Source organism: Schistocerca serialis, chromosome 4 (assembly GCF_023864345.2).
Source record: "Schistocerca serialis cubense isolate TAMUIC-IGC-003099 chromosome 4, iqSchSeri2.2, whole genome shotgun sequence".
Lineage (NCBI taxonomy): Eukaryota > Metazoa > Arthropoda > Insecta > Orthoptera > Acrididae > Schistocerca > Schistocerca serialis.
The window spans coordinates 758107501-758121536 of NC_064641.1; the positions used below are offsets into that span (position 1 = coordinate 758107501).

The 14036-nt window shown below is 41.7% G+C and overlaps 1 protein-coding gene across 1 annotated transcript in view; it reads left to right on the forward strand.

The window, feature by feature from the left end:
- The window catches only part of LOC126473303 (endothelin-converting enzyme homolog), a 632708-nt gene that overhangs the window by 441564 nt on the left and 177108 nt on the right, over positions 1-14036 (forward strand). Inside the window, exon 5 of the mRNA XM_050100277.1 lies at positions 9415-9477. Within this exon, the coding sequence (XP_049956234.1) occupies positions 9415-9477 (63 nt within the window). The remainder of the gene's footprint in view (positions 1-9414; positions 9478-14036) is intronic.

A 14036-nucleotide genomic window follows, 5' to 3' on the forward strand; every position in this document is an offset into this window, starting at 1 on the left:
TGCTCAGAATGATGTCAAATTTGAATGGAATATTATTGAAGAAAGGGGAAATATTATGGCACTGTAAACCACATAAAAAGTAACAATGAAATTGGTATGTAATTATCACGAGACTGACACAAGGTGTGTTTAATATACTGTCCACCATTTTCTGCCACAAGTTGAAATCAAGAAGCAATATGTTCCATAAGAAATAAGAGCATCTCAGGGGGGCATGTTCAGAATGTGTTGTGCAATGTGTGCCTTCAATTCAGCTACATTTATAATCAGAGCGCTGAACACAGCACCTCTCAGATAATCCCATAGCCAGATTTCACACAGATTTGATCAGGTCATCTGGACAGCTGGGCTGTAGGGAAGTAACTGCTGATAATTGTAGCGTTTTCAAAATGGCTCTGTAGCAGCTGCTTCACTGGTTGTGCAATGTGTGGAGGAGTGCCATCTTGCTTAAAAATGATCCTACCCACACATCCATGCTGTTGAAGGATTGGAATGACATTGGTGTGCAACAGACTCTCATAGCATTTGCCAGTGATGGTACAGGTAACAGGACTCACAGGACCCATCTCTTTGAAAAAATTATGGCCCCATAACAAATGATGCTGTCAACCCACACCACACTGTTACCTCTGCAGAATGAAGTAGTACTGGTTCATGTGCGAGTGGATTTCCTGCTGCCCATGTTCTCCAGTTGCGTGTATTGACATGTCTTTGGAAATGGAAATGGGCTTCGTATGTCCACAGAATGCCCCATTTCCATTAATTGTCCACTTCCATGCAAGAAAGAAATTCTTGAACAAATGTTTGTCTTACTCAGAAGGTCAGCATGAAGAAACTCATGAACATGGGTAATTTTATGTGGATAGCAGTGCAGGATGTTTTTAGAATTTTATACATCTTGCTCACAGGCATGGCCAAAGTTTGGGCAATTCGCCATGCACTGCATGTCTACACACCACTGCTCGACCACTCTTGCAGTGCTGTGGCCACCTCTTCTACTGATATTGGATCAGTTATTTTCTTCCTCCCTTTGACACACAGCAGTACAAAAAATATGCCTTTTCAAATTTTGTAATCACTTTCTCCAGATCCTTGGCAGACATCAGTCCCATGTCTTTCTTCGTACCCTTGAGTGTCTGTAACTTCTGCAGAGCTACTGGCACATATGCACCGTTCTTGTAAAAGAGTCTTATCTGTAGCACATGATCCTGATTTGAGGCAGTCTTTATTTTGTATGTTCTGCCACTTATGGCACCATCCATATTCCCCCACAATAACATCCCCCCCCCCCCCCCCCTTCTTTGATACATACTATTCCATTCAAATTTGACACCATTCTGAACAGTGGTTCATATTTTGTAGTGTTTTGTAACTAGAACTTTAATTATGATCACTGTATCTTTCTAGATTCTTCACATAACACTGGTTCTTGAAAATTTGTAAGCAGGCTTTCACAGGATAGTTGTTCTCTATCTCCAAGTGATTGTGAAGTCAGATTTTTCAGCATTTCCATGACACATTTTTGTGAGCTAGAGAGACCTGTGACCATTAGTTCTGCTCTTATTTTTGTATGTTTACTATCCTCTGTTAGTCCTGTTTGATATGTACCCACATAGTAGCCAAGAAATGCTTAATCCAGTCACTAATTTCATTTGATACCCCCATATAACCTTGTTTTTGTTAATAAAGATTGGTGTAGTACTGAGTCAAAGGTTTTTGGAAGTCAAAAAGTACTGCATCCCTCTGATTGCCTTGATCCATGGCTTTCAGGATGGCACAACCAGTGGTGTCAGAACCCATGCCAGTTGGCATGGAGGTGGCCACTGTGTTTGAGATACCTCATTATGTCTGATCTCAGAGTATGTTCTAAAAGTCTGCAACTGATGGATGTCAACAGTATAGGATGGCATTTTTGAACCACTTTAGGTGTCCTCCTTGTTAAAATGTTTGGCTGGAGCTTTCGTCAAACTGCTGGCCACGGTATCTCGTTTGAGATGTCCTGTGAGCATTGTGCATTCCAGTTGCACTGGTGTTGATTGTGGAAACCAAATTTCATTGTTAAGTTTGTAAGGCTTCCTTAGATTGAAATGATTGTTTATTGTTTGTGAATCTGCACTTGAATTTTCCAGTCCTGTCCAGGGCTATCAGTCTTATGATTCAAGACCTGAATTGAAAAGGAATTGTGTGTGATGATTTTCAGTTCAAAGTACATCAATGTATCCATTTATATATATTTACATACACATTATAGCAAATTTATCTTTGGCCATTACTGTGATACAGTTGTGAAATGTCATTGTGCAATGATTTGTTACATTTGTCAACTTCTGAAACATAGTAAATATGCTACCCATGATCTGCGTAACAGATCTTTCCCTTTTTTCCTTTAATTAAAAGAAATATAAGAATTTTAGTAAAATAATTGTACATCAGAGCAGACTATATGTAGTGTGAGCCGTTTGGGGAAGAACTCACTCCATAGCATCTCTGCTGTGTGTTCCCCTCCCTCCCTCCTTTAGGTCACCAGCACATGTTATCCAGTGTGTGTGATGGGGCTGTTATGTACCCATCTGTCTGAGACCCTTAAAATACAAGGATCTCACTTCTGGTATCTGAGCTGTCACCACCTTGTGTATGCTTAGGAGTTGTTGCTGCTCTTTTTCAGGCATCAGAACTCCTGGAAACAGCCACTGTGCCTGGAAGCCCATGGCGTGGCTGGGTGGCCCCCACAATGTGATCCCTTGATTGGAGTGGGTGGTACCAGGGCAGACATTCTGCACATGAAGCTTGCTAAGCTCCATACTTCTGGTTTCTCTTCTGTGGCTGCCTCTTCAGACAGGAACAGTTCTCTCTCTGCTCCTACTTTTGCTTCCTTGGTCTTCCCCTCCCTTGCCACTTCCTGGATGGAGGTACAGGCCCACTGGCTTAGGGCGAAACTCTTTCCCCTTTATTTGCTTTGTTACAGGACAGACAGAGAGACTTTTGTCACTATCAAACGGCTCTTTTTTGTTGAACATTCGAAAGCTAAGTTTGGTGAAGTTGACATACTTGCTAAGATGCAACCCGGTTTCCTACTGCTTAAAACCTCTTCTGCCAGTCAGTCAGCTTCCCTTTCTGCTTAAAAGCACATAGGAGACATCCCGGTGAGCTTTACTCCTCACCATTCCATAAATATGACACAGAGCCATATTTTCCACATGGACCTTCTCCTTCAATCTGATGAGGAAGTCAGGACTAATCTGGCACTCCACAAAATTCATCTCAAACGGAGAGTCCAGAAAAGTCCTAAGAACAATTGCATTGATACTGGCCCTTTCATCTTGGCTTTTGAGGGAGTATCCTTCCAGAAAGAGTCAAAGTTGTGATTTACTGCTGTGAGATGAGGCTTATATCCCACCTCCCATGCTCTGTTTCCAGTGTCTCCATTTTGGTCATGTGTCTTCGTGATGTGAGGCAAATCCTGTTTGCAGCAACTGATGATGTCCTCTCCATGTGGGGAGTCTTTGCACCCAAGTGCGTGAACTGTTCTGGTCCACGTTCTCCTTGCTTACCGGCTTGCCTGATCTATAAAAAGGAAAGGAAGGTTCAGGTATTCAAAACTCTCAACCGTCTACCCTACTCTGAGTTCCGACAGAAATTTGACTGTTTCCACCTGGTATCTTTAACTTCTACCTTTGCTTCTGCTGCGTCCTTTCCTCCTCCTCCTTCATTCCTGATTCTATCCTGTCCCCCTTCACTTTCCTTCCCCCTGGTAGTTCCTGTTCCTCCCCTCACGGAACTGCTTCTTCTCCTTGGCTGGTGAAGAAATCCTCTTCTCTGGCAACTGCTGTTGATGGGATTCCTGTAGGAACCCTCCTCTCTGAGATCTCCAGGACAAGAAGTCTCTTACTTCAAGTAGGACACAGTCCCACACTCTCTGGGCCTCATGATCACTTTTTCTCTTTCGGATCTTGATATTGCTGTGGTTTGCTCTCTTCCTGACCACTTCTTCCTCGCCCTCCGAAGGAGGAGAAGAAGAAGATGTGTAAGGTTCAGGATGAGGCTCCCCCCCATCCCCTCCACCCCTCCCTGATCCCTCCACCCCTGGAATTGTTGCCCCCCATCCACCTGTCAAGCAGGATCTGATCTTACATTCATGGATGTCACACCACCTTTACCAGTGACAGACAGTGACTCATCACAACAACGCATTATGGCCTGTGCAACATCTGTATGGTTTCTTGGACCACTCTCCTCCTGTCTTCACATTCCAGAATTGTAGTCTCTTCTTTCTCTCTACTCTGTAGCTTGTGTTGTATTGCAGGAATCTCATTTTGTGGATACTCATTCGCTGATGTTTCCAAGCCTTCCGCTGGAACTGCATCGGCCCTTTATGAGCCTCTGATGGTGTCTGTACGGTATTGTGCATGGATGTTTTCAGTTCCTAGGATCCTCTTATACTGCACTGTGAGTGGTAGCCATTCAGATCCATTTAGATACTGTGGTAACGATATACAATCATTATCTCTCCCCAGACCAGCCTTCTGTGCTTTGTTCTCTTCTTGTTTCTTCAATGGCCAACCAGTTTATCCAGTGTCTTGTGCAAGTTACTTGACTGTATGGGGAGTCAAAGACTGTATTAAATCCTAGAATCTTGGGACCTTTTGGCTTCAACCCAGGGTTGGTTTCACCAAGGCTGCTCTATTTCAGATAATTTAGTCCACCTGAGTCTGCTATCCGAACAGCTTACAGCGGGTGACAGTACCTTACTGCAGTCTTCTGTATAAAGCTTGTGATACCATACAGCACCACCACATCCTTGCCACTTTACATGAATGGAGCCTCCATGGCCTGAACTCAATTTTTATTTCCTGTTGCACTTTTCAGGTGCAGGTTGGTGCCTTTTGTAGCACCAACCCCCCCTCCCCTTTCTTTGCAGGAGAATGGGATTCTGCAGGATTTTGTCTTGACTGTTGCTGTCAATGGTTCAGGTGGCGGTAGCATGAGTTACGGTGTCCCTCTCTCTGTATGCTGGTGATTTTTTGCATTTATTTTTGTTTGTCTGTGATGGACATTGCTGAACGCAGACTGCAGTGAGCAATACACCAAGTACAGTCTTGGGCTTTCACTCATGGCTTCCATTTTTTGGCTGCCAAGACCTACGTTATGCATTTCTGTTGTCACCGTACAGTCCATTCCCATCTCGATCTGTACCTTGATAGCCAGTCCCTCAATGTGGAGGAATCTCATCTTTTTTGGGACAGGTCTTTGACATCCAATTGACATGGCTTCCCCATCTTCTTCAGCTAAAGTCGACATGCTGCTCACATCTCAGTGACGTTTGATGTCTCAGCAATACCAACCGGGATGCGTACCACACTACTCTGATACAATTCTACACAGCATTGGTCCAGTCCCATCTAGACTACAGGAGATTTACATAATGCTTGGCATTGCCTTTGACATTACTTAGGCTGGACCCACAGCCTTGTGAGGTACAACTGCCAACTGGTGCCTTTCGGACTAGCCCTTGCAAGTTTTGCACCAACAATGGTTAATTGCTTATGTGTTACATGTGTGCTACTCACCTGAGCACCTAACTACCTTCTCCTCTTTTCAGATATAGAAATCCAACTCCAGCTTTCCTCACTACCACAATGAGTCACAGTGGGATCCCAAGGAATGAACTTGCTGATAGGCTGGCCAAATTGTGCACTGGAATGCCACCTCCTGAGATCAGTATTCCAGAATTGGACTGTTGTGGACTGGCAAGACAGCCAATCCACAGTGACGGGTAACCGAAAGGCACGCGCTTAAACTCATGCAGGCTGGCGTGAGGTCTGAAACAGGATACGTTATGAATGCTATAAAGAAAAGTACGCAGCTGCTGGAATACTTAACTTTAATCCACAATTGGTGAACATTGGTCTTGTTACTGTACATGCTTCATTAGATACATAGCAAAGGATAAATGGTGCCTTGCTAGGTCGTAGCAATTGACTTAGCTGAAGGCTATGCTAACTATCGTCTCGGCAAATGAGAGCATAATTATCAGTGAACCCTTCCTAGCAACGTCGGCTGTACAACTGGGGCGAGTGCTAGTACGTCTCTCTAGACCTGCCGTGTGGTGGCGCTCGGTCTGCAATTACTGACAGTGGTGACACGCGGGCCCGACGTATACTACCGGACTGCGGCCGATTTAAAGGCTACCACCTAGCAAGTGTGGTGTCTGGCAGTGACACCACATGGACCTTCAATTGGTATTATGCCGTGCTCTTTCAAAGCAACCATTACTGCATTTGCATTGTGCGATTTAGGGAAATCACAGAAAACCTAAATCTGGATGGGCTCTCCTCGTGAATGCGAGTCCAATGTACTAACTACTGCGCTACCTCATTCAGTCTAGTCACACAACACACTGCAAAATCCGATAAGATGTGGCATTGCAACACAACTGGCATCTCTCGTTTTTTGCTCATGATGGGTACAGTTTCCCGAGCTGAGATTAGCTGTAAAATATGAACCTGAATGATTGATGAGGCTGAGAGTGAAACCTTTTTTACAGCAGCTAAGTCTCAGTGAGACACTTTTATCTGTGGAAAATTATACTCCAAAGTTTCTCAATATTTTGTAGCCAAAAATGAATAAAAATTATAGTCAAAGAACAGCATAAATTCTTTCGAGTAGGGATTCTATCATGAGTTACGTGCACCATGACCATAACACCAGTATTAATTAAAAAAAAGGAGGGTCAGCATTGATTGTTGAAGCACAAATCTTTATTTCTGTTGCAAATTGATTTTAATCACTACATGACTATCATCAGTGCTGCAGGTAAAACAAGAACAAAATAATGAGACTGCACTATGACATAAACCTGTCCAACTATACAAGTAAGAACATACAAAAGGGACTGGTTTCATCAATATACCTAGTAGTAAAGCCCTGTGAACTCATAAAAACAAGCAGTAAAATTGCAATATCAGCACATATCTAGGAAGAGTTCTTGTCAGACCGAAGGAACAAATGCAACTGGGCTGGCTGCTTACAGGAATCCGCGTAGCTATGTCCATTGCCAACACCAGGCACAACAGCACCCTCTATAATGATCATTATTACAAAAATCTAACAACTGAGACTCCAGTTAGGAGTATCAGCAGTGTAGGAAAAGACAGATTGCTACTTACTGTAAAGGAGACACACTAAGTTGCAGACAGGCACAATTAAAAGACACTTACATACAGCTTTCATCAGTAAAAGAGTGCCACACACCATTCATACACACAAGCAAGCACACCTCATGACCACCAATTCCAGCATCTCAGGCCTGAGTGCAACTGCCTTGTGGGATGCAAGCAGCAATCTGGAAGGTGCAGGGAAAGGGAATGGATGGTAATGTACGGGTGGGGAGAGAGACAAATGGTGACTGGTGGAGTGTGCAGGGACTAGGATGCTAAAAGGCCCAGTGTTAGGAGGTTGTCAGGCAGGGAGGTGGGGAAACAAGAGCAGAAAAAAGGAGGGCGTGGGGGAAGATGGACAGATGTATTGGCAGAGGGCAGCAGATAAAGAGGGTGGGAGATGAGAATGGGGAGGAGGTGATAGGACAGAAGGGGTGGAAACTGTTGGGTGGAGGGTGTGGGGCAGTATGTTACCATTGGTTGAGGCCAGGATAGTTACGGGAGTGGGGAATTGGTTGTAAGGATAACACCCTTCTGCACAGTTCATAAAAGCTAGTGGTGGAGGGAAGGAACCAGATGAATCAGGTAGTGAAGCAGCCATTTAAATCAACTGTGTTATGTTGAGCTGCTCTTGGCCACAGTTTGGCCGTGGCCGTTCATCCTGTTGGTAGACCGTCAATATAAAAAACTGTGCAATAATTGCAGCGGAACTGGTAAATGACATGGCTCCTTCCACAGGTGGCCCAGCCCGTGATAGGGTAGAATAAACCTGTGACAGTACTGGACTAAGAAGTGCTGGGTGGGTGGATTGGGCAGGTTTTGCACCTGGGTCTTTCACAAGGATATGATCCTTGTGGCAAGGGGTGGGATTGGGAGTAGCATAGGGATGGACTAGGATGTTGTGGAGTTCAGGTGGGTGACAGAACATCACTTTAGGAGGTGGGAAGTAGCTACAGTAGGATGTCCCTCATTTCAGGGCATGAAGATAGGTAATCAAAGCCCTGGCAAGGGATATGGTTCAGTTGTTACCATCCGGTGTGGTACTGTGTGATGAAGGGGACACTCCTCTGTGGCTGGTTCTTGGGAGTGGTGGGAGGACTGGGGGTGTAAGGGGAAATGGCATGGGAGATCTGTTTGTGGACTACCGGTAGGTGTGGGGGATAGTGCCTGTCTGTGAAGGTATTGGTGACCATACCAAGCAAGGGAGTTTTTATCACTGCAGATATGCCACCCACAGGTGGACAGGCTGTATGGGAGGGACTTTTTGATGTGAAAGGGATGACAGCTATCTAAATGCAAGTACTGCTGGTGGTTGGTGGAAATGGCAAGAATTACAACTTTTCATAACTTTTAATAGTGTTAGACAGTCTGATTCCATTTAAGTTAATGATCTCAAGCAACCTATGAAGAGTGTCACACAGATACTCGTGTACCAGACATACACCAATTACAGCTGAAAATTATGATGATGTCATAGTGGGCACAAAATTGAAGTTTTTTTTTAAATGTTTGACAAAAAAAGCTTTTTGTGTAGATTTTAGTGGTGTTATTGTGTAATCACATTCACCATCTACACAATTTGTTATTTTTGGCGTTGTTTGTCACTAGGCACCCGATAATTATGATTTGTATTAGTATTAGATGTGCTTTCATAATTATTTATAAACTGACGAGTTCAAGTAACAGAAGAAAAAGGAGATGGCCACTGAAAATATAAGAATTTCAAAAAATAGGAAATATATATTCAAAGTTTCACACAAATAGATCAGCCATTCAAACTGTTTCCAGATTATAAAGCTAGCAAATCTATTAATAGATTATTTGAAATATCCATATACACATGTATGTAAGTATAACATAAGTTCTGGTCATTGATTATGCTTTTTCACTGAATACAAAATGAAACACACATTGAGTAAATGTACATCAGAATTTTAACTGCACAAGTGATGATGCCAAAAAAACACTGGTCAACTGGTAACAACCAACTGAGGAACAAACTGGAAAAATGAACAAAAACTTGAGCCATTTGTGTTATGAGGTGGAAGTTTAGAAATTGGCCATGTGCAAGTGCATTCAGCCTTTCAGTGATGCAAATTTTTAAAGAATGAACAGAAATATAGGTAATTTAAGTTTGTTTGAGTTCTCTTTAGCTGTAGAGAAAGGGGTATCTGTGCTCCTAACTGTACTGATTTGATTACTTGTTTTTGTTATTGTTGTTGAGATTATTCATCTAATAATTCCATTTCATTTCCAGATAACTCCAATTGAGCTGGGACTCCCTGACCCAAGCTATTATTACAGAGTAGCAGAGAATGCGGTAAATAGCAATTTCATTTTTGTGTTTATGTAAAATTACGTGTATTCTAACTGGTTATGAGCATGTTGGAAAGTTAATCTGTTGTTAGTGAATATTGATCGTGTAATTTATTTTGATAAAATATGTATTAAGTGCAAATTATAAAACTTTCTGAAATCCCTGTACTCATTCACTAATATTTAGAAAAATAGTGTTATTGTATGCTTGCTGTAATTTTTTGTGACTCTTTGTTTTAAATTGATGCATTAATGGATGGCTGTAGACTGACCTGTGTTTTATATGCTTGTTAAACTTTTCAAATTACAAAATCAGAACCAAGAATTGTTTCACATATCCAAAGTGAAAAGTGGGGAGAAAATTTGGTGTTCAGTATATTTATCGTTGAAGCTGATTGGCTTCTGAAGAAATCTGTACATTTCCCACAATAGTCCATAACTTCCTGACCTATATTGATAATTGTGGTTCAACATACATAGTATAGTTCCCATAAGGAGCTGTTATGGTGTTGCTACAAATGAAATAATTCTCTCTCGGCTAGTGAATTATTTATTCTTTAATATATCATAATTAGTTTTCAAACAAGTGGTCTTAATCTTGAGAGCTACTGTAAAAATATAAGGGACATTCAAATTAAATCTCAACAGATTGCGAAAAAAGTGTGTAAGCTGTTTATTATTTCAAGAATAATTGCCATAACTGTCAATATATTTATCCTGTTGTGAGATATGATAGTCAATGCCCTCATTGAAAACTGTTTGCAGTTTCCTGTGGAAACATGATTGTACCCAGGCATTCGTCTTTTTGTCCAAAGCAGATCCACAGCCATGAATGTCTTTCTTCAGGGTTTCAAAAATACGGAAATCGCATGGGGTTCGATGTTGCCAACGTTGTTCCATCTACACTGCATAAGTTTCACTGGGAATCCCATACACATCCTCCATACAGTCCTGATCTCTCCCCATGTGATTTCCATATTTTTGTAGTTATGAAGAAAGACAGTCATGGCCAATGATTCGCTTCAGATGAAGGTGCATGCCTGGGTACAATTATGGTTCTGTAGGCAACCATAACTTTTTTTTTTTATGAAGGCATAGACTGGTGTGTCTCTGAGTGGGATTAATGTATGAACAGTTTGGAGATTACTTCTGAAATAATAAACAGTTTACTTACTTTTTTCTACCTGTCTCGTTTTCATTCGACAGCCTCTTATACTTTTTGTAATGAGTATATGTGTGTATAAATAATTTAAGGAGTAAAGGTAGCAACTCACCAAATAGTTCAGGTGTTGAGCTGTTGATAGGCATGTAAACATAAACAAGAGTTACCATTCCTTCTTTGGAGCCTTAGCAAGCGCATGTGTGCGTGCACCCCCCCCCCCCCCCCCCCCCCCCCCCCTCACACACACACACACACACACACACACACACACACACACACACACACGCCCACGCCCACCCCTGGGCGCTAATGACCATTGTAGTTGTGCGCCCTAAACCTGGATGATGGGAGAAAGAAGGTGGGAAACAGAAGGGGAAGTTTGAGAATGATGTCTGACTTTTAGAGGAAGAGGCAGCAGGCACAAATGATTCTGGCTGCAGGCAGGGGGTTTTTGTGCAGCGCACAGTTATTTGCAGTTGTGGGTTGGAAGGGGGGTGATAGAACCGTGGAAAAGGGGCCATTGGGTTGTAGAGAAGAGGGTAGAATGGGGGGGGGGGGGTGGAGTAGTGGGTGTGAGTGCAGGGTGAATGAAGTTATGATCATGAAGCAGGAGCTGGCATAACTTGAGACCAAGAGGGGGACTGGATTGAAGTAAGAGTATTAAAGACAACTTGCATCTAAGTAATTCAGGATAGCTTGGGAGATCCAGATGACACTGGTTGTGAAGCGCCATTGAAGGTGGGCATGTTGTGCTCAGCAGAATGTTTTGTCACTGGTAGTTAACCCTTTCAGGTGGACAGCTGGTTGGTCACCATGCTCATATAAAATTCTGTGCAGAAAGGCTGCTTCTGATTGGACAGGGTAAGTCTGTGACAGGACTTCTGTGGAATGTGTAGAGTGGGTGTATTGGACAGGCCTTGTACCTAATCTGTGTAGCAAAGGAATGGTAAAAGGTGTGGCATAAAGACTGACAAGTGTATATAGGGTGGAGAAATAATGTGTCATGAAATTTTAACCCTGGATAGCTGATGCCAGTAAGAACCAAAATTACTAATGTTGTGTAGGTCGACAATGTATGGAAACTTGGCATCACAAGCTCTGATTGGCTGTGGGATTGCTCTGCTGCCGTTCATTGGTTGACAGGCAGCACTATGGTTGTCAGTTCACACATACAAACATCCTTCGTCCTGTCACTGCCTCAGTGTGATACATTTGTATGTGTGAACTGACAACCATAGCGTTGCGCGTCCACTGGCAAACAGCAACAGGGCAATCACATGGCCAATTGGAGTGTGTGGCACCAAGTTTCTGTAGTTTAAAAATGGTGCATTGTCGACCTACACAACATTAGTAATTTTGGTTCCTACTGGCATCAGCTATCCAGGGTTAAAATTTCGTGACACATTTTCTCCACCCTGTATAAAGGCAAAACGTAGTATCTATGACTATAATATAAATGAGTCACAGGTCAAACTGGTCAACTCATACTAATATCTGGGTGCAATACTTTTATAGAGATGTGGAATGGAATGATCACATAGGCACAGTTGTTGGTAAAAGCAGGTGGCAGACTTCGATTTTTTGGTAGAATACAATAAGTCTACAAAGGAGATTGCTTACAAATTGCTTGTGTGACCCATCCTAAAATATTCCTAATTCATAATAATGGGACCCATACCAAATACGATGATCAGGGGATGTTGAATGCATGCAAAAAAGGGAAATCAAATGGTCACAGGTTTCTTTGAGTGGTGGGAGAGTGTGACAGAGATGCTGAAGAAAGTGAACCGGCAGACTCTTGAAGATAGACATAAACTATGCCGACAAACCCTACCTACAAAGTTGCAAGAACCAACTTTAAATGATGACTGGGAATATACAACAGACAGCTACCTATTGCTCCCGCAGGCCTCATGAGGACAAGTATAGATTAATTACAGCACTCACGGAGGCATTTAAAAATCATTCTTCCCATGCTCCATATGTGAATGGAATGGGAAAAGACCCTGGTTACTGGTACAATGGAACATACCCTCTACCATGCACTTCACAGTGGTTTAGAGAGTATAGATGTAGATTTAGAGGCAAAATTGCAAGTAAGAAACATCCTCAGAAATCGCAACACATGTAGGTTTTCAGTCCGTGATACAATAATTACAACGTGCAGTCATCATAGTAAGTTGTTCAGTATTATGAAGATATAGCCTTTTATAAAAGGTAAAAAATTAGCATAGCAGCTTAATTTATCAAAACTTTTATTAAATTATTGGTATATTAATTGACACACCCATGAGTAAATGTAATACAGGAGAGATACATAACAGATCAAGCTCAGTGTTCTAGTATGGGTGTGTTTCATCTGTTACACTATTATAATTATGCAAGATCAAAAATAATGTTGACCACACATGAAGAATGTGGATAATTTTTTCCTATTTCAAAATCAGTTGTGCATTTAATATTGTTTTCAGGGGTAATACAAAGATTGTAATTATTTTTTTAAATGTGAAAGAGAACTGTCTGCACTCTTTGTCTGTACACATTACATTTGGCTTCACGTGATTATAGCACTCTAAGATCACTTAGGCAGAGTTCAGGGACTTCTCTACTTATGTATAATGTTCTCTACTTACGTATAATTGGACCATGTAGTTTTTTGCAAGTCAAAGGGTGTGTGAAACAAATGCACAGGCAACTGACATATTCACTTCTTTGAGCTCCTATGCAACTCCCACATATTAGGTCTACACACAAATATGTTAATTACTATATAAATAATTCTATAGAAATTAGATGCAGTGGGCTGCTACGATAATTAGCTACATTTAACAGGTTATTACCACTAATGATTTTCAACAATTTACTGTAGTGGCTGCATTGCAGTTGTTATTGTGGAATGTGCAATGATGTAGCTTGTAATTTCTGACGTTTTATTACTGCAGTTTTGGGCTGTTGCCAGGTTATATAAACATGTACTCATGGTAAAACATGATATTACACAGGAGGGCTTGAAAAAGAGACCATTTATCCCAAAACCAGTTGTGAAAGAGTAGATGGTCAGTAGCCGAGGGAGAATTATTAAATATTCAACACTGCATTAAGAACTACACATATAAAATTCTAGTATATCAAACGAGGATTCTCGATATAAACCTATACTCAAAATTTTTTTGCGCAGAGCATTTTAGAATTGACATGGTAATGAGTCAGTAGCCAGTAGATGAAGAGTACTTATTTCATATTCATCTGTGAGCAGTTACAGCCCTCAAAAACCTTCTTCAAAATGGAGAAAATGCATAACCGTGACATAGGACAGCCCGTTGAACTGTCATAACATTCATTATTTTGAAAGTGCTTACAACATAAATTATTATGGATATCTGTGTATATTTTCTTCCTAC